This window comes from Zonotrichia albicollis, chromosome 3 (genome assembly GCF_047830755.1).
Source record: "Zonotrichia albicollis isolate bZonAlb1 chromosome 3, bZonAlb1.hap1, whole genome shotgun sequence".
Lineage (NCBI taxonomy): Eukaryota > Metazoa > Chordata > Aves > Passeriformes > Passerellidae > Zonotrichia > Zonotrichia albicollis.
The window spans coordinates 47,708,151-47,728,178 of NC_133821.1; the positions used below are offsets into that span (position 1 = coordinate 47,708,151).

At 51.3% G+C, this 20,028-nt stretch overlaps 2 protein-coding genes across 6 annotated transcripts in view; one reads left to right on the forward strand and one right to left on the reverse strand.

Moving 5' to 3' along the window:
- On the forward strand, positions 1 to 18,341 carry ABCC10 (ATP binding cassette subfamily C member 10). 3 transcript variants are annotated; one of them, XM_074537327.1, is made up of 22 exons: positions 1 to 23; positions 1,283 to 1,479; positions 2,407 to 3,775; positions 4,992 to 5,219; positions 5,418 to 5,574; positions 6,245 to 6,384; positions 6,837 to 6,916; positions 7,055 to 7,226; positions 8,213 to 8,311; positions 8,529 to 8,718; positions 9,093 to 9,170; positions 9,550 to 9,741; positions 10,042 to 10,177; positions 10,550 to 10,745; positions 11,464 to 11,807; positions 11,958 to 12,127; positions 12,429 to 12,589; positions 12,995 to 13,248; positions 13,532 to 13,677; positions 14,129 to 14,226; positions 14,423 to 14,535; positions 16,497 to 18,341. In XM_074537327.1, exons 2-22 carry the CDS (start codon positions 1,319 to 1,321, stop codon positions 16,630 to 16,632), a joined length of 4,620 nt encoding a protein of 1,539 aa, XP_074393428.1. In that variant the 5' UTR covers positions 1 to 23; positions 1,283 to 1,318; the 3' UTR covers positions 16,633 to 18,341. The 3 variants fall into 3 exon arrangements, with proteins under 3 accessions (XP_074393428.1, XP_014122156.2, XP_005486566.2); XM_014266681.3 differs by lacking the exon at positions 1 to 23 and adding an exon at positions 43 to 193; XM_005486509.4 differs by lacking the exon at positions 1 to 23 and adding an exon at positions 206 to 724.
- The window catches only part of DLK2 (delta like non-canonical Notch ligand 2), a 10,819-nt gene continuing 8,150 nt past the window's right edge, over positions 17,360 to 20,028 (reverse strand). For all 3 annotated transcript variants that reach the window (XM_026793047.2, XM_074537334.1, XM_074537333.1), the window contains one exon: positions 17,360 to 19,905. In XM_026793047.2, the coding sequence (XP_026648848.2) occupies positions 19,128 to 19,905 (778 nt within the window). In that variant the 3' untranslated portion in view covers positions 17,360 to 19,127. The remainder of the gene's footprint in view (positions 19,906 to 20,028) is intronic.

Below are 20,028 nucleotides of genomic sequence, written 5' to 3' on the forward strand. Positions count from 1 at the left end.
CTGGAGCCTAGCTTTTAGTTTGGGTAATTTATGTTTTTTAACCGGAAGGTTGTTACACTGAGCGGGCTGTGCGTGCTGCATTGGCTCGCTCTTGCCCCTCAGCTCGGCTGCTGCTCCGGCCTGGATTGCTCTCGGGGCTGCGCCGCGTCCTCCGGGCCGCCAGGGGGCGGGGCCTGCGCCGCGGGGAGCCGAGGTACCGGGCCCGGGGGCGGCGGGGACGGCGGGGGGCGCGCCCGGCCCGGGCACGTGGCGGCCGCAGCGCCGCCCCCGCACCGGCTCGAGCTCAGTGCGCTGTTGCCGTGCCGGGGTGCTGCTGTACCGGCTTGCTGCCGTGCCTAGGGCCGCTGTGCCGGGGTGCTGTGTCGGCTTGCTGCGGTGTCTAGGGCCTCTGTGCCGGGTGCTGCTGTGTCGGCTTGCTGCGGTTCCTAGGGCCTCTGTGCCGGGGTGCTGCTGTACCGGCTTGCTGCGGTGCCCAGGGCCGCCGTGCCGGGGTGGTGCTGTGTCGGCTTGCTGCGGTGCCTAGGGCCGCTGTGCCGGGTGCTGCTGTGTCGGCTTGCTGCGGTGCTTAGATGCTGCTGTGCTGAGGGCCGCTGTGCCGGGGTGCTGCCGTGGTGCTGCCGTGCCCCCGCTGTGCCGAGCTCGGTGCGGTGCTCGGCCGGCCCCGGGCTGGAGATGGGACGGGCTGGTGCGAGCAGAAATTCCTGTAAAGCCGAGGCCTTGCCAGGTGTGCTTCAGGCCGCGGGGCAGCACACACAGGGGGCTGGCTCGCCAGTCCGTAGCTTTCGGGTACCGCCTGCTCCAGGATGGGCACCCGCATCCTCCCCTGCCGTCTGGGGGATGTTTCATATTACACGCTGCCTCAAGGAGTTCCTTGGTGGGAAGTGTTGTGAACATGGAAATACAATGAATAGGTTAATGTTTAAGCAGCTCAAAATATTTTTCATGCCAATCCATAGACAGGAAAATACTTCCTTATCCTACTTATAGAGGATAAACTTGCCATGGGAAAAAAAAAATTCAACCTGGAAATACGAAAGCTTCAAACTCACAGGGCATTGCAGTCCCGTGGTGACTTAAGGGAATAAACAAGATAATTTATTTTCACCTGGCCCTTGATAATTTTCTTAAGTAGATTATATAATAGTGAGTGAACAATAGCCGGGCTTGGACTATGACCCAGGAACTTCCTTCTAGCTCTGTTAATTACTCGTCACTCCATCTTGGACTGGGGCTGTAGTAGTTCTTACGTTTTTTACCTCATGCTGCTTTTTCTTTACCCTAGGACATCCTGTCTCTCAGACTGAATTACCAGCAAAGGATGGAGAACATCCTGGCTAGCTTGTGTGGGACTAGCCCAGAAGATCCACTCCCTGTGTGGGTTCGTGGCAGCGTTGGCCATTGCTTTAACCAGCTGACACTAAGCGTGATTCCTCATGCGATCCTTGCAGTGGTCAGTGCCTGCTTCCTTGGCACTCCGAGGTATGACAACTGACTCCTCTGGCTCTTGATTGCTATGCAGGACTGGAGGTGGGGTGGAAAGCCTGGAAATTGTATCTCCCTATCATGTGCTGAATATGTATTTAGGGAAGGACACAATATTATAATGCTATTATATTTGTCAGCATCCATTTTAATTCAGTGTACAGAAAGGAATGCAGAAAGAATAGAAGAGATTGTGGACATAAAATCACAGAAAGTAGTTAAAAACTTTTTCAGTGAATGAGGACTGAGGAAACTTGGAGTATTCTGATAGAGGATATAAATTCAAGGTGGCATTGAAGTTGTATATAAGGCAATAAGGAGTTTAGAGAAATGCAGAATTGTTTTTCTGTTTACCCTCATCTGAAATTCCTAAACATGACAACATTCACTGATACTGAAAGGCCACAAAGAATCCAGTGATAATGAAGTATTTTGATAGGCAATAGATTATAGATCTTATAAGCACAGCATCACTGGAACTCACAGTGATAAAAATAATTTTTCTAGAAAAAATATCTGCTAGACAAAGAAATCAAGGATCAGATATGTGATGCAGGGAATTTCATTATCCAAAATTTCTGTTAAAGAGGTTAAATATACTTTTTCTTGCTATTAATCCTCAAGGATTGGAATCTGATTTGACCACAAAATATCATAGTTTGCAAACAAATTTCTGTAAAGAAATGCTTTTCTTTGGTAGCATCTAAATCTCTGGTGTTGACCAAAGAGTGGGCTATATTGACCTGATGTAGTTTAGCAATGCTTACAGTCAGAAAAAGTTACAGATCTAGGGAGGTGTATCCAGAAGGTTAAGTAGGAGTGGATGTATAAACATGGGGAAGAGGAGAGGAAGAAAGGACAGTACTGACCAAGAGGTAGTGGAATTCCAACTGTAATTTATTTCACTGCTCTTTCCTCCTCAAGGTCTGGCTCTGGTGTGCCTTGCAGGCCAAGCTGGGGGTGGAGAATCGCTGCCTCCTTCATACTTGCTGGCTTGTTCCTTGCTGACACCATCCCAGCCACCATTTCCCAGCAGGAGCTGGGCCCTGTGTACCTGGAAGTGCTGGCCAATGGCACCGCTGCCCTCACATGGCTGGTGCACGGCTTCGCTCTTCTCGTGCTCCACAGATCCATTCACGGCTTTACCAGGGGCCCTGCAGCCCTGGCTCTCCTCACGCTCTTGCCCCTACCTTCCTCCATCATCACCCTGCTGTGGTACTGCCACAGTGGGACAGCTTGGGCCCCTGCCCGCCCCGGTGCCTCCGCCAGGTTCGCCATTCTGTGTCTGCAGCTGGCCTCTCTGCTTGCCTACGTGGTCAGCTACCTCTTCCCCACTGCTGCCAGGCAAGACTTCCTCTCCATCAATCGCTCCTGGCAAGAGGACCAGCCCGTCTCAGGGCCAGGGATCCCAGTGCCTGACCAGCAGAGAGTGGCAGAGGATGGTGAGAGCTGGCTCTCCCGCTTCTTCTACACCTGGATGAACCCCCTTATGAAGCGTGGCTACCAGCGCAAGCTGAACCAGCCACAGGACGTCTATGTGCTTCCTCACCAGCTCCAGGCTGCCCGGGTCTGCGACCGGTTCTACTCTTGCTGGCAGAAGAAGGCAGCTCTTCAGCAAGCAGAGGAGGAGACAGAGTCTCTTACCAGCCCAATCATTGCTGGAGATGATGGGAGCAGTGATGCTCCAGACAGCTTATACCATGCTCAGAAAGCTGTGCGCCTCCTGTCAGTCCTTCACGCCACCTTCGGGCTTCGTTTCTACACCCTCGGACTTCTCAAGCTGGCTGACAGTCTGCTGGGTTTTTCAGGTCCTCTGCTTCTGAACTTGCTGGTGAACTTCATGGAGTCACGGCAGGAGCCCCTGAGCCACGGGATTCTGTATGCCCTTGGGCTCTTTGCTGGCTCCTTCTTGGGCGCTCTCCTGCGGAGCCAGTTCAGGTACGAGATGAACAAGGTGGCGCTGATGGTGCGGGCCGCCGTCATCTCCGCCATCTACCGCAAGGCTCTGCGCGTCAGCGGCACCAGCCTTGCCCGCTTCACTGTGGGGGAGATTGTCAACTTCATGAGCACGGACACCGATAGGTTGGTCAACTTCTGCTACAGCTTCCATGAGTTGTGGAGCCTGCCTGTCCAGCTTGCCGTTACCCTCTACCTCCTATACGAGCAAGTGGGGATAGCCTTCCTGGGAGGCATGGCCCTGGCACTGCTGCTGGTGCCCATCAACAAGATCATAGCTAACCGCATCATGGTGAACAACCAGGAGATGCTGAAGCACAAGGACACACGAGTCAAGGTGGGTGAGGGGCAGGGGTGTCCATCTGAGTTTATATTTTTTCCCTCTTTGTCCCAAAACATTGGCTTCTTGCCACTAGTCATGGTCCAAAGCAGATTAATTGAATCACAGCTGTTGAGAAGAATGCCGGAAGGGGCACACACACAGACACACACATACACACACACACACACTTTGGTCAAAAGTGTTTCAAGGTGATATAGTTTCACCACCCATAAGATTGTGAACCTTTCATGCTTGTCTTGTCCCCTGGGCTGATTTGGGTTGCCTTGCAAGTTTCTTTTCTGTGTGTAGTAAAGGTCAGATTCCCAATGGCTTCCTCTAGGTTTGCATCCATCCTATTGCTCCAGTGATGCCATCAATGATGAAGTGGCTTTCAATCTGGACAAGGGCAATGATCATGGATGTAATTTTATATGGCTCAAGGCTTGGCACTCTCAGTCTTTTCCACTGCTTTTCTCCTATTTGCAGTGCCATCTCTCCTCTCCACATTTGATTCCCACCTTTTAGCATTGTATCTAATTTGAGGGGACAGCAGTTTCACTCATGCTTTGAAGCATGAAACTTAGGTCAACTCCCTGTCAGAACTGTTGGCAGCTTTAAAAATACATATTTTTCCAACAGTAGATGCATCTACTAGAGTTGTATCTGATTATGCTGAACTTTGTCCAGCTATTGTAAGACTGGTTTGCTGAATAAAGTCTCTCTTGTTAGTCTTCTTTAATGTTGGGCAGAGACACAGTCAGCTTGCTCTACATATGCTGACCTGAGAACAGAAACGAGAGGACTGCATCCTGCAGGGACAACAGCGTTCTGGAAATGAGCCAGCCAGGCTCTGGATACAAACCAGCTGTGTCAGGGCAGGACCAGGCCTGAGAGTCAGATGTTATCTCAAGGCACTGTCAAGTCAGCACAAGTGAATAGTATCCAGGCTGGAGCTAGCAATTCCACACATCCTTTCACCTGTGTTGTTTATCTTTCACTTGGAAAGTAGTGTAATATTTTGCCATTTCCTTGGTTGTGCACAGCATGGGTGGATTAAGAAGCTGGTGGGATGGATGAGCACAAAGTTTCCACTGTAGTTGTCACTTAAGTTTATGCCTTTGTTACCAATAAATGGTTCCTGATATCTCTAGCTTGACCCTTAGCAGGAGACAGGCACAGCCCAGGTTGGCTTGGCACTGTTTGCTTGATGTTCTTTTCTGGTTGCCTGCAGCTAATGACAGAGTTCCTGTGTGGCATTCGGGTGATCAAGTTTTACGCCTGGGAGCAGCACTTCAGCGCCAGGATAAAATCCTGCCGGGCTAAAGAGCTGCAGAAGCTGCGGGCCATCAGTTACCTGGATGCTTTGTGCGTGTACCTGTGGGCAGCACTCCCTGTTGTTATCTCCATTGCCATCTTTGTCACGTATGTCCTGTTGGGTAACCAGCTCACTGCCACAAAGGTGAGTCGGTAGTCGAGAGAGCTCCAAACTTGTGCAGAACACAGTCTATGCTGGAACTGCAATGCTGAGGCATCTTCTCTGGGAAATAAACCCAGCCAATGTCTCTCCACAGCTCTTCAGGCTCTCACTGGTGAAGCTGTTTGGAGGATACAGGGGAGATGCTGGCTCCAGCTCATGGCTGTTTGCTTACCCATGCAGGTGTTCACAGCATTGGCCCTTGTTGGGATGCTTATTCTACCCCTCAACAGCTTCCCATGGGTGCTGAATGGGATCTTGGAGGCCAAAGTTTCCCTGGATCGAATCCAGCAATTCTTTGAACTCATGGACCAGGACCTGGAAGCTTATTATGCCCTAGGTAACAGTTAAGGAATCTGAGACATCAGCAGACACTCAGAGCAGAGGGCTGAGGTGCGAGGCCCAGGGGCAGTGCTGGAGGGCAGCTGGCTGTCACCCCGTGATTCAGGATGTTCAGCTGGGTAGAGGCAGAGTGGATACACTTCTCTTAATTTCTGTGGAAAGCAGGAGACAAGGCTATAACATTCTGCTTTACCAACCATAAGCCACTGCTTGTCCCAACAGAGACATTAATGTCCCAGTAGAACAAGCAGCTCTGTCCTCTGACCAAAGCTCTTCTGACACTGCAGCCATCAACAAACTTGGCTTCACATGGCAGAAAGGCTTGAGTGGCTGCCCCTCTCCTGAGCCATATTAGCTCCCTTTCCTTCTTTCATTGCCTTTGGCCAGCTCCCTGCCATTCTTTTACCTTCAGCAATAATAAAACCAGGTTGTATCACATGTGTCCGGTGTGAGCTGGAGACAGAAGGGTTGGAAGAAGGGATGTATAAGTTTAAGGACAACTGAGTAGGCAAGAGTCCCATTCTGTGGTTGGGTTAGGGGCATCATGCAGTGCCTCATCCATGGTCTCTGCATTTGGGAACAAAGCTGATGATATTTGTGATGCTAGATACCTTTAATTTTCTGATCTTCTCATAGCAATGCTTTGCTGTTTGGGTTTTGACTTGTAGATAGCCCTTCAGATGCTGCTACTGCCGTGGAGATGCAATGTGCAGACTTTTCATGGGTGCCAGCTGAGGAGGAGAGCACCAGGCAGCCCTCATCCACAGGCAGTCTGCAACTGCACATTGAGAACCTGTCAGTGCAAAAGGTGAGGAAGGACATGGGAGGTAATAGAGAAAAATGCATTCGAGAAAGAATACAGGGAATTAGAAATAATGGAGCAGAGGTGGCATGTTTTCCTCAGTCTAGGAGCTGTGCATCAAAATCTTCCCTAGTTCAAGAGGCACAGGACACTGAAAGTCTGAAAGGCTCTAGAGAGCATCCATGCCTTACAGACAGGAGATTAACTAGTTCTCTCTGCTTTCTACTATTGCTGCTGGAGACAACTGGACAGGGAACAGAGCAGGGCTCTAGAGTTAACACTCCTTGCAAATCTGTGTCCTGTCATATCAGGAGTCTGACATCTGTACCCAGCTGCACTGCTGAACAGGAGATGGTCCTAGCAGTCAGCTTCCTTACAGCCTATGTGTGGCTCAAGAAATCTGGATGAGCTGCCCTGCATGAGCACATCAGTTTGCTTCTTTTCCTTTCCCTTTGCAGGGAATGCTCCTGGGCGTTGTTGGGAAGGTTGGCTCTGGCAAAAGCTCTCTGCTTGCAGCCATCACTGGAGAGCTCATTAAGTAAGTAGCCTAAAGAGTTTTCCCTGCCTGGTCTCTCCATGTGGGAATTGTCCAGTGCTATCCTGACTTGTGGGTAATTTTGATCTGCCAGCTGCTTTCCTTTGTTGCCCTTTATACCCATTTCTGTTGTGCTTGCAGACAAGGTGGACGAGTGTATGTTTGTGACCTGGAGCAAGGATTTGGTCTGGCCACCCAGGAGCCTTGGATACAGTTTACCACTGTCCGCAAAAACATCCTTTTTGGGCGGGAATATGATGCCAGGCTGTTCGAGGAGGTGTTGGAGGCCTGTGCCCTCTCTGAGGACCTAAATGTGAGTGCCTAGGCTGGAAACCTGCCTGGGCCTTCTTGGCAGGCTTTTGCATCCATCCTGAGCCTCATGGGATCAGTGTTTATTGTTTCAGACTGCTGCTCCAATGTCCCATCACACAATGTTTCTCTGATTACCAAGCCCACACAGTTCCTAGCATGCCCATACTTCTTTAAGGTGTGAAGTCACTCTTGTAGCACTTTGGGTGGCTTCTTCTGCTGCTGAGCCAAAAGCTCTTCATGCTGGGGAAAGGAGTTGTTGTTGCAGAGCTGATGACTGTTGGGTTTTTCAAGCAGAACCTATCACCAGCTGATGCTTTTTTGGGGGGAGGATCAGAAGCAACTTCTTTGGGGTTTTGAAGGGCTAAGTCAGTGCTCCTGACATATATTCTAAATTTGAGGTTTATGACTGTATTAGCCAGTAAACTTGGCTGTATATATGGTATATATAGGAATCTAGCCTTCTCCTAGTTTATAAGCTAATGCCTGATTTTCTGAAGTACCAAGCTTTAGCAGCTCCTGTTTATTTTGGCCAGAGCTATGAACACTCTGTAAAGGCACGATTTCTATTTGAGATTTTGTAAAATACACCTATGCTACCAAACCGAGAGGAGACTTATTTCCAGGTACTGAAATTTGGTAGATTTTACTGTTATGCCATTTGGAAGGACTCTGGCATAATTTTGATGCAGACACGGCCCTTGTTCTCACAGAAAATTACTGTGTGCAATTACTTTGGACCAGAAGTTGCTCTCAATGGGTAGTTAAAATGTGAACACCCTATTTTGGAGTGTAAGAGGTTTGTCTTGCATAAATAAGCCTTGCTAGTTGTCTGTAGAACCAGTGTATAGATTGTTGCATTGTTTAATTGTTGGTAAGGTGTCAGCCTTAGAAATTACTGCCAGAGACTGGAGAGGGGCCCATGTATCCTGGTTTTGAGTCCCCAGCCGTTTGTTGTTCCTTTCTAAATTATTTTCTTGAATATTTCAGATTTTACCAGCAGGTGACCAGACAGAGGTGGGTGAAAATGGTGTGACACTCAGTGGGGGACAGAAGGCTCGAATAGCCCTTGCCAGAGCTGTTTACCAGGTAAATAACAAAGGCATTACTGTGTGGCAGATCTTGCCAAGTCAAATATAAAGAGTCTGGAAGCACTTGGCTGTACAGTTCTGGCAGCATGTCTTTAAAGCACATTGTGCTAGCCTAAAGGTGCTGCCACACAGAGACACTTGGACTTTTCTGTACAGCACTGCCTGCTCCAGCAGGCCCAACAGCTGTATCATTTTTTCTTTTGTCCCCCGCCCAGGAGAAAGAACTTTACCTCCTTGATGATCCCCTGGCTGCTGTTGATGCAGATGTAGCCAAACACATTATGTGGAAATGCATTTTCGGAGTTCTCAAACATAAGACCAGGGTCCTTTGCACTCACAGGACAGAGTTTTTGGAGAAGGCCGATGCCTTGTTGCTGATGGACAATGGCAGGATAGTTAAGACAGGTACACTGTCTGTCTTCTCAGGCATTCACTTGTGCCTGTGTCTTGGAATGGCTTGAGGGGATTAGGATTGACTAGTGGGGAACCCAGTGATAAAAGAGCACACTGAGAACACTGCATGTGTGCAAAGATGGGGTGCAGGAGGATGTGCAGATGTACAGATAAAACAGGACAGCCCTTGATGTGGGGAGCTGATAAGGCAGAAAGAGTAACAGGTTGAATGGAGCGGAGCCTTCAAAGGTACAGTTGCTGTATAACATAGGGAATGTTATAAGGGAACAAAACTGGGTCATTTCAGAGCAAGAGGCAGTGGGAGGGTGGAAAGTTGTCACCCATTCCTCACAGATGCTGACGAATTTGCATGTCTCTCTCCACAGGCACACCAGCTGATATCCTGCCACTTGTTGAAGCCTTCCCCAAGTTCAAGGATACAGACAAGGGGGATAAGGATAAAGGTCTGTTCCTGATGAGCTTAAGGATAGCTGGGGCAGCACAGCTGACGTTCCAGACAGAACCTGTACCTGAAGGCTTTAGAGCAGAACTCCCATCATCTTGTTCTGCTGTGGCAGTGCTGATATGTGGGTGGTGTATACACAGAAGGACAGAAGGCCCACATGTCATTGGGTATTGGTCTGGAGCAGTATTTGCACCTCTTGTTCCACTTGTAGTCCAGTTTTGGATGAACTGCCAGGGTTGGTGCACTTGTCTTGAAAGAGGAGAGAGGAGGGAAAAAAGGGTCCCTCATAGTTTAGACTTGCTCTGTTCACATTTAGGAGCAGCTGCAGGAAGAATTTAACACTGCACTGACCTTTGCTTTTGCATCTATCCCCACAGCCCCTAATGAACAGGGACGGGAAGAGGCCATAAAGACAGAGGCAGAAGAACCAACCCAAAACCATAATCTCATCCACAAGGAGGAAGAGAAGAAAGAAGGGGCAGTGGCTTTTCAGGTGTACAAGGCCTATTGGATGGCAATGGGCAGCTGCTTAGCAATATCAATCCTCTTCTCACTGTTCCTGATGCAAGGTGAGGCAGTGACCCAGCAGCACAGCTCTCTTTAGACACTCCTCTCCTCTTGTCTCATTCCCTGGCTGCATGGAGTCCAGAAGGAAGGATGCCAGGGCTTTGAACACTCACCTCTGTAGCAGTGCTGTGTCGCTGCTGCCCTCAAGGCTGTTCACTTGCTCCTACACTACTACTGACGGGGGAAGGACTGTACTGGGCAGTGAGACTATGCAAAAGTTGTCCAGCAGCTTCCCCTTCAGCTTCATATTTGCTGATTCAGAAGCAGAATTTCTCTTTACATAGTTCTGTCTTTCTCTGTAGCCTCCAGAAATATCTCGGATTGGTGGCTGTCATACTGGATCTCCAGCATATCCCAGACAGCAAATACCTCTGTGATGGCCTGCTCAGCTTCCCTGCCTTCCCCAGAGCTGCTTCTCTTATCCACTGCTGGGCTTGTGTAAGTAAATATGGTCCAGAGGTGCCAGAGGGAGCAGGAGATGTCCTTAAGTGCATTTCGGGTGAAGATCCTGGAGAGCAGGGATGGATAAACTGACCACTTCAGGGGGTGTGTGTGGCTGCCTTGACAAACAGAATCAAAATCCCTGACCTGATAATGTGCCAGAAAGGCTTCTGTCTGGGGCTGATGGAAGACCCCTAGCTGCATAGTAATCACAGTATTTGTCCCAACATGCCAAAGGGGTGTAACAGGAGTATCAGGCTAAAGTATCCTGATTTCCCCTGGAGTATGCTCTGGGGTTCTCATGCCCTATCTGTGAGTTTACTGTCAGGAGAATGTTGCCAGATTCATTATCTTCCTCCTTTTTTCCAGTTCCCCCATTCAAGATCTGGACAAGACCCCAGCCCCTCCCAATGGCTCAGTGGATGTGAATTTCTACCTGATAGTTTATGGGAGCATTGCAGGGGCCAATTCCCTGTTCACCATTATTCGGGCATTCCTCTTTGCTTATGGTGCTCTCCGGGCTGCCTCTGTCATTCACAACCGCCTGCTCCAAAGGGTTCTAAAGGTAATGGGCACAAAGTCCAGAGCTGGCTGAGGCTCCTGCAAGCTGCCATTCTTCTCATAGCTGGGAGTACGGGTGTGGGAGATAGATTAAGGTTTCTGTTGGTGTTGGCTGGTATTCCAAAGGGCTGCACCACAGCCAGCACAAGGGGCCAATGAGTGAGGTTCAAAATGTGTCCTGTTCATTCCATGGAAGTATGATTTACAGCTCCCACCTGCATCTGTTTACTCATTAGCCTTAGATGTATAGCCAGTCAAGTCAAAGTAGCTTTTGCAGGATGGTGAGTTCAGGTTTAGATAAGATTGGAAGGAGTTATTAAGCAGCATCTGGGGCTGATGCTGGCATCTGTCAGTTAACTTTATGTTTTTGGCTTCCTTGGGTCCTCAGGCTAGAGTTAGGATTAGGAGATTGGAAATTCAGATTAGAGGCTAGATTTGCCTTGCTGCTGTGGGGCCATCATGGTGTCTGAGTGCCTGCTTTCTCAGTAGCTGTCAGCCATTCGATACAGAAGGAGTGCTTCCTTTTTCCATGCAAACAGTATGTGAGTTGTTTGGCTGCTACTGGATGCTGGCTTTGGAGGCTGAGGTAAGGAAGTGGGTTGTGGTGGCCACCTCCTTGTGGCCTTATCTGCTCCCCTTGATGCTGCTCTCCTGCACACTGTTCTGTGGTTGGGTCTCACGGCACCTGACTGGCTCTTACTGTCTGGTTCCCTTACTGCCAGGCCACAGTCACCTTCTTTGACAGCACACCAACAGGCCGCATCCTGAACCGCTTCTCCTCAGACCTGTACTGTGTGGATGACAGCCTGCCATTCATCCTCAACATCTTCCTAGCCAACATCTATGGGCTCTTGGGCATGCTGGTGATAATGACCTATGGCCTCCCTTGGATTGGTCTGGTCTTGCTCCCTCTGGCTGTAGTCTACTTCTTCGTCCAGCGCTATTACCGATTCACATCGCGGGAGCTGAAGCGCCTGCACAGCATCACCTTGTCTCCCATTTACACCCACTTCTCTGAGACCCTCTCAGGACTGAGCACCATCAGAGCCATGCGAGCAACAAAGAGGTGAGCAGGGAGCACAAGCACCCAGAGAGACAGAGCTCAGAGCCAAGCCCTTCCTCTTGTGGGGCTGGTATGGGGTGGCTGGAATGCCCTTTGTCCAGGGCAGCAGGAGAGGAATTTGAGTGATGCAAACCTCTGTTGTGTGCCTGACAGGTTTGAGTTGGAGAATCAGCTGCATCTGGAGCAGAACCAGCGCTGTCTCTTTGCCAGCAAAACAGTGATGGAGTGGCTGGACATCCGCTTGCAGATGATTGGGGTTGCTGTGGTTACTGCTATAGCAGGGATTGCCATCATCCAGCACCAGAAGCAGCTGGGAAATCCAGGTAGGCTGGCAGGGACTGATCTATGTCCTCTCCTAGGCTGTGCCCAAGGGGTTTCTCCTCTCCCAGCCCAGAGCTACACATTTTCCTACACTGGGGTAAGATCCAGAGCTCCTGCTTCCTGATGCTAGCAAGTCACCCACAGTGCAGTGCTTCAGTTCCTGTCTCTGTTCCTGTGTGTCCCCAGCCTCAAGTGTGACTCCAGAGTCCTGGCTCTTCCTTTGTTTTTTCTTTTTGTCTGCCCAGCAAGATGTCAGCTCCTTCCCTGCCACTAACATTCTTGCTTTTGCTTTTGTCCTCACAGGACTTGTGGGCCTGGCACTGTCATATGCCCTGTCTGTCACACACCTGCTCTCAGGCCTCATTGACAGTTTCACTCACACAGAGATGATGATGGTGAGTGTGGAGCGGACAGAGGAGTACACCACAGACATCCCCATGGAGCCTCAGGATAAATTGGTCCAGGTAAAAGCTCAAATGTGTCCTCAAGTAGTGGCCCATCTTCTGGCTCTTTGCTCTGCACTTGCCCCCCAGGGAAATCACAGGGTTCCAGTGAATGGGTGGAGGGCCCTCACCACAGAAACCACCTCATCATTTATGAGTGTATCTCCTGGGGAGGCTGAATCTCTGACAGGAACTGGTGAAGGTGGGAGTGAGGGGAAGGAGTAGGGAAGCAGAATGGGTGCTAGATACAAGCTGTGATGGAAGAACAAGCCTAGGAGTGAGCTGGAGGTGGGACTGGGCTGTGTGTTGGTTCTTCTCAGAAGCCAAGCAACCATCTAAAGGGTGGGGCTTGGACTGTGGGGAAGTGATGCTGAAGATGACAATCAATCATTATCTTACCCTTTCTCACCTGTGTATGCCTCTTAGGTTTCTGCTGACTGGCCAAGCAAGGGGCTTGTGGAGTTCCAGCAGGTGGTCCTGGTGTACAGACCAGGCTTGCCTAATGCACTTGATGGTGTGAGCTTCACTGTTTACCCTGGAGAGAAGCTGGGCATTGTGGGTCGCACAGGATCTGGGAAATCCACCCTTTTCTTGGCCCTTTTCCGTATGGTGGAGATGAAATCAGGCCAGATTCTCCTCGATGGTGTTGACAGCCAGCTGGTGGGCTTGGAGGAGCTGAGGTATGGCTGAGCAGAGTCAAGGGTAGCTGTACAGTGGCTGGATGCCAAAGTAAAGAGTGAGGAGCAAAGAACTCACTGTTGTGGCACCCTCTTTTCTGATTGTGGCAGCTTTTTATGAATCTCTCTGTTATTTCTTGACAGTTGTGCTAAGGAAACCAGGCTGTATGTCTCTGTGCCTCTAAGATTTGTAGCAAACTAAGACACCCCATGAAAAAAGAAGTAGCAGATCTTTGCTTTTCTGCAGAACGCATCCCATGGGCCCTTGGCTTTTGTTTGCTTGCAGATCCAGGCTGGCCATCATCCCTCAGGATCCGTTTTTGTTCAGTGGCTCAATCAGAGAAAACCTGGACCCCCAGGGAAAACGGACGGATGCTGAGCTCCAGGAGGTGCTGGAGCAGTGCCACCTGTGGGATGCTGTTACTCAGATTGGTGAGTTGGAAACCAGTGAGAAGCAGCTGATGAGTGCTGGTTCTGCAAGAGGAGGGAAGGCCTTAGCTCAGGCAGGGAGCTGAGGTGGATGCAGTAGGGAAGGGTTAGGCAAGGTTAGAACCAGTGTGGGAACAGGTCAGTGGGAGCCAGTGGCATTACCTGACATTTGGAGGCAAATGGACTGGCAGGTGATGGATTGGGTGGCAGAAGTTTGCTGGTGAGACCAGGCCTCAGTGGGTGTTAGAGGAGTAGCTGAGGGATAAGCAAGGCCTTAGTTCTAAGGGAGCTGTGCCAGGTGTTGCTCATGTCTAATTGTAAAGGCTCCAGTTCCTAAGGCCTGGGCCTGAGCAGAATTAGGATTTTGTGTGCCACTGGGAAAAACTTGGACTGGTGGAGCTGTCTGGCGCCCTGTGTGGGTGATGCAGGTGACTGCTGATCTTGATCCCTGCAGGTGGACTGGACAGCGAGCTGGGAGAGAGGGGAAGGAGTCTGTCTGTGGGACAGAGGCAGCTGGTGTGTCTGGCCAGAGCCCTCCTGACACAGGCCAAGGTGAGTGCCCTGCTCCCGTCGCAGCAAAGGGGAGGGTGACCTGCTGGTGGCTGCCTGGGGACAGCAGAGGAGTGTGCAGAGTTGGAGGTGTAATGGGGACAGATATCCCATGCTAACTTCTCAGGCTGTCTTTAGCCAGGGAGAGGGGTCTCTGCTGTGGTGCCTGGGAGCTGCCTTCACTCCGTGTCCCTGGCAGGTGCTATGCATTGATGAGGCCACAGCCAGCGTGGATCAGCAGACAGACCAGCTGCTGCAGCAGACCATCCGCCAGCGCTTCGCCGACAAAACTGTTCTGACAATTGCTCACAGGTATGGAAGAACCTCTGTGCCTAAATCATCCTGCCACTCTCAGGGAGAGGTGCCTGCACACTCCATGCCTGGGCCTGAAGCTAAGCATGGAGGTCTCTGTGATAAAGTTTTTGATGTGCCAAAGCTTGACCTTGCCTTTTGCCTTTTCTGCTGGGTGCTGGAACAACTGGATGTGAAAAGAGGAAAATGTACCCAGAAGTTGGTGTCAGCAAAAGGCAAAATGCAGCATCATATCACAGGTTTCTCTTCCTGGGCACTGCCTGCTGGTAGGGCAGGTGAATTGTTCCTTATGGTTCTGCCACATTAGGGGCGAGGAGTAATGGAAAACTATCCTATGGAGAGGGGCAATGTGGGAGACAGGGGAGGAGCAGGTGTCCCTGGCTCAGTAGAGGGCAGTGCAGGACAGCCAGCAGCAGAGGGCTGCAGCCAGCTCATGGGTGGTTCTGTCCTTTGAGGTTTAGTTCCAGCCTGCACCTCATGGCAGCGAGATAGACACTGCCCAGGCAGGACAGGACAACAGTGATTGCCTCCCATCAGAGAGATTAGGAGTAGAATCAGTGGAGGGATGCAGCCAGAGGGAGGAGGGCAGAACATGAATACTGCAGAGAAAGGATGGATCAGCATTAGGTGGTGTTCTCTGCTCTTACTCTTGCCAAGTGGAGGAGCGTTTGGAGGAGGGTTATGCAATTGTATGGAGGGTGTTTTCAAAGCACAGAGGTTACCACAAAAATAAAAATCAAATGAGCAGGTGGCAGAGGCTGGTGTCCTGCTGCACAGGAGTGGGAGTGATGGATGACAGGCTGGGTGGGCTGGGCCTGGCAAGTGAATCAAGTGGGTCTTGTTAAATACATTATGTAGGAGGGAGGCAGGAGGGGTGTGAAGGGAATGTGGTTCCTACACTAGGGATGTTAGGCATAAATAGAGTAGAAGTGCAAGGGCACTGTGGGCTGAGGTGTATGTTTGGGTTGGGTGTGGGGAGGCCACCTTTGATGGGGGAGTAATTAAAGAGGAGCAACAGCAGAGGAAGGAGTGGCAGAAGGCAAAGCAGCAAGCCTGAGATGAAGATGGCCCCAGCCCCTTTTCCACTGAAGTGAAGAGCAATGGGGGAGAGCAGTAAGGAGAGAGAGGTGATGATGGGGTTGATTTGTATCCATGGTTTTCCATGCCACTCAGCTTTGGGTAAAATCCAGGATGGGAGGTGACTCTGTACTTGTCTTTTTCCCCTCCAAGTAATTTCCAGTGCTGCAGTCTGCACTCTCTTGGAGATGAAGGTGTAACCAGAGTCTTGAACTCCATAATGCCTTTTACCTGCTCAAATCCTATGTAGTGTCTTCCTTGTGATTTGCAGCTTCACAGGGCTGTAGTTTCACACTGAATGGTGCATGGATGTGCAGAAACATTCCTGCTGTCCTGTTCTCCCCATCCAGAGCCAGAGGTTGCTGCTCTGCTGGCAGACCTGGGCACATATGTGTGCAGCGGGTCCTGTGGTTGGCTGTCTGGCAAGTACAAATCCAGTGGTGGTGGTATCATAAGCAAAGATGCTAGACTGCAGGGGAATAACAGCTGATGCACAATTTCTGCTGCCCTTGGGAGGTGGCAGGTGAGGAAACGTTGGGGCAAATAAAGCAACTCACTAACCCCTGCGGGGATGGAGACATTTTGTGCAACACCAGAATCAGGCATGCCCTGAGCTTCCCCCCCCAGAACTTCCCTCTGTGCTCCTGGTGCCCTGCCATGCCCAGCAGCTGGAAGGCATCCCTGTGCTCTCCTACAAGGTGCTGCACTTCAGCAGGGAGCAGAGGCTCTCTGGGGAGCTGCACTGTGGCCTTGAGTGCAGAGGGAGATCCTGCACAGCTCCTGATGCTGGCCATGTCTTGGGCCACTCTTCCCAGCAGGGGAAGCAGTATCCAGAGCTTCTCCTCAGATCCAACAGCGTGTGTCCTGGCATTTGTTGTCCACAGGCTGAACACCATCCTGGACTCAGACCGCGTGCTGGTGATGCAGGCTGGGAGAGTGGCAGAGCTGGATTCACCCGCCCGCCTCAGCCAGAAAGATGGCTCCTTGTTCCAGCACCTCCTGCACAGCAGGCAGCAGTGATCTCCCTCCTGGGCTCAGCCCAGGCAGCCCTTCCAGCTGGGTGCCTGGCATTCCTCACACCTCAGACACCAGCCCTGTCCCTGCAGGGCCAGGAGCTGCTCAGGTGAGGGAGAGGCTTATTCCTGCCTGCAGGCAGCAGCTGTGTGTCCTCAGGGACAGGAGCGTGGCACTGTGGCCTTTCCTTTGATAGGGAAGATGTGACCTGCTGTTCAGAGTTATGCAAGCCTGGTTGGTGGGATCCTGCTCCCCTCCAAGGCTTCCCTTTGAGATTACAGAGGGATTTTCTACTCACTGAAGAATCAGTAACTCCTAGTTTGACACTTAGTCTGACATGTGCAATGTAAAATAAAGTGGAAATATCCTTGTGAAGCTGTTGATTCAGGTCCTTGGCCCTTTTAGTCACCAGACACTTATTTCCTTATGAGACACAAGAGTGGTCCCCTCTCTACTTGAAGACAGCCCTACATACCTCTACTATTCCCAGAAGGCTTTTCCAAGCCCAGAAGGTTGCACCCAGGGACTTTGCTACTTTTCCATTGGTTTTCAGTGGAAAAGGCCTTTCCCTGGAGGGGCTAGAATGCAATTGCATTAAAGGCCTCTAAGGCTAGTTCATTTGAAGACCACTCCCACAAGGGAAAATCTCTATCCCTCCTGCCCTGCTCCCAGCTGCACAAAACCCACAGCTGCTTTCAGTTTTAGGATCTTGCTTTTGCCATAGGCACCTGGGACTCCTACTTCCCAACACTCCTAGGGAAATGCCTAGCCCACACCTTTGCTATGCTGTCCAGGGGTAGGTGCCATTCTGTTCCCTGAAGCTGTAGGAGCCATCCCCATCCCTGCCGATGGAGAATAAGGCAGGACAACTCCTGTGCCACAGTCTGGGTTTGCATTCTTGAGAGAAATGATGGAGATACTCAGCAAGTTGCTGAGCAACCTGATCTACTTGGATGTGCTGAGAGCAGGAGGTTGGTGTTCAGAGGTCCCTTGCATCCTAAATTGTTTTATGATTCTCTGATACACTGTTTCTGAGCTTGTACTTGTTTTATTTGATAAAGGTACATAATCCATCCATGTATTAAAAAAATAATCTTTCTGATGAAGCGCCAGTCCCCTCTCCCAGCTCTCACTCCTGGCCTGAGCAGTCACCTCTTGGCTCACTTCACACCACCTTGGACCCAGCTCTGCAGCCCTACAAGCCAGTAGTAGGGTTTGGGTTGTGGGGAGTTTTGCCCCACTGCTTAGCCACCTATGCCCATGAGGAGGCACAGAAATCCCTGGTCCTGGGAGAGAGATTCAGGTCCTGATGCTGCACACCAGACCAGCACAGGCAGGAACAGGTACAAAGGCAAAGTGACCTGACCATCTGCTGCCTCTCAGCCATGCTTTAGCAATGGTGGAGAAGGCAGTCTTGTGTCTGCTTCCTGTGTTCATCCCAGGCTCACATCCACTGTGGGGAGTTCAGCCCTTGTTGTATTGAGGAACGCTGCAGTGACTGATCTGAGGTTAGAGCCAGCTGCCTGCCTCAGAGGGAATGGGAGAGGAAAGGAGCACCTGGATCCTGTATTGCTCCTGAACCAGCCACAGCACAGCCTTGTCCATCTCCAGCTTCACCTATGAGGGCATATGAGAAGGACCAGCTCGGGCCCAGAGGAGAGCAAATAGTGAGGCAGAAGTGCACACTGCAGAGGCAAAGGATCTTGGTCATTTGTGGCCAGACCAGAAAGGACGGCTTAGTAAGTGAGTCAGAGAGACTCCTGGATTATCAGGAGGAAAGTGTGGGACACGTTTGTAACCCCAAAGTCTGACAGCAAGAGGAGGGTGCATCAGCCAGGGCAGAAGAAGGGCATGAGACCTGCAATGATTTTTGAAGTCTCTTTGAACTGGCTCACAGAACCACAAGGCCAGGGAGCAAGGGTGTTTGCTCACTCCCTAGGGACATGGCATCTGAAATGACAGCCTCCAGAAACAGCCAGGAACTACCCCACACAGTACTGTGGCAGGGAGACCCATGCAGCCACAACTGTATCAAAGGCCCCAGGAGAAGCATCCCAACACCAGCAGGAATGAGGATAAATCCCCTTCCCGTAGTCACAGAGAGGAGTTACAAAGGGTCTGGCAGTATTTGGGCTTGCAGGACAGCGGTGCCCTGCTCAGCACTACCTGTCCTGTTTCTGAGAGCTGGATCAGATGATAGCAGTGCCTGTGTGGCATGGGCTGCTGCAGGCAGTGCACCACTGCTCCCCTGCAGGGCTGGCCCAACACAGCCCTGCCTTCAAATGCCATGAGTGCCAGCTGACCCAGCCAGGCAGGAGACAGCTCAGACCCAGGCAGGGCCATCACACCAGTGCTCAACACCCAGGGTTTTGTTGATGGGTTTGCTGCCCTGGTAGTGCTTCCCCGCTGCCCAGTGGGTGCCGGTGTGGCTCTGCAGGGCGCAGTTCAAGGGGTTTGCTGGCATGATGACCTGCCAGGGCTTGGTTCAGAGTCCTCGCAGCTCACAGCTCTGTGGTCTTCCTTGGCTCAATCAAGATGGTGTTGAGCATGCCCACCTGACACTCCTGGTCTTGGAGCTTTCTTGCAGCCTGAGAAGGGCTTTGGCACCAGTTCGACCTTTGACGGCCTCTCTGCCAGTTCCTCAGCATGAGCAGGACAGTGATGAGGACCAGCACTGCTGTCAGCACCCCGAACACCAGCACTGTCACCAGCTGGGCTTCACTCAGCCCTGAGTCCCTTTGGGTCACAACCTCCTTCACAGAGATTTTCAACAACCCTCCCCCCAGCTCCTTCTCACTGTGGTTGGCCACACGCCGCCCCGTGACCACAGTCCTGATGGGCTCTGGCTGCGTCACCCCTGGCGTCTCACTAGTGGTGCTTTTCACTCCTCCAGCATTCTCATGGTTGGCAGGGTGGTAGGGAGAAGACCAGGTGGGTTCAGGGACGGAGATGTCACAGGTCTTGCCAGTGAAACGGTCAGGACACAAGCAGTCATAGTCATTGATGCGGTCATAGCACTTTGCCCCATTTTTGCAGGGCTGGCTGGCGCAGTCGTTGATGTTGATGGTGCAGAAACGCCCCTCAAAGCCCACCTGGCACTGGCAGGAGAAGCGGTTGACGCCGTCGTGGCAGGTGGCCCCGTTGGCACAGGGGCGCATCAGGCAGTCGTCCACGTCGTGCTCACAGAGAGCCCCCACAAAGCCAGCTAGACAGCGGCAGGTGAAGTTACTGGCAAAGCCATTTTCATCTTGGCATTGCCCACCATTCTTGCATGGAGACCTGTGTGGAGAGAGCAAGGATAGGTCATGGCCCTGGAGACCAAGCAGCTTCCCCGACCCAGGGAGGCAGACATGCAGAGCTGCTTGCACGGTCAGTGTGTCCAGCTCTCTCTGTGGGGGCAGC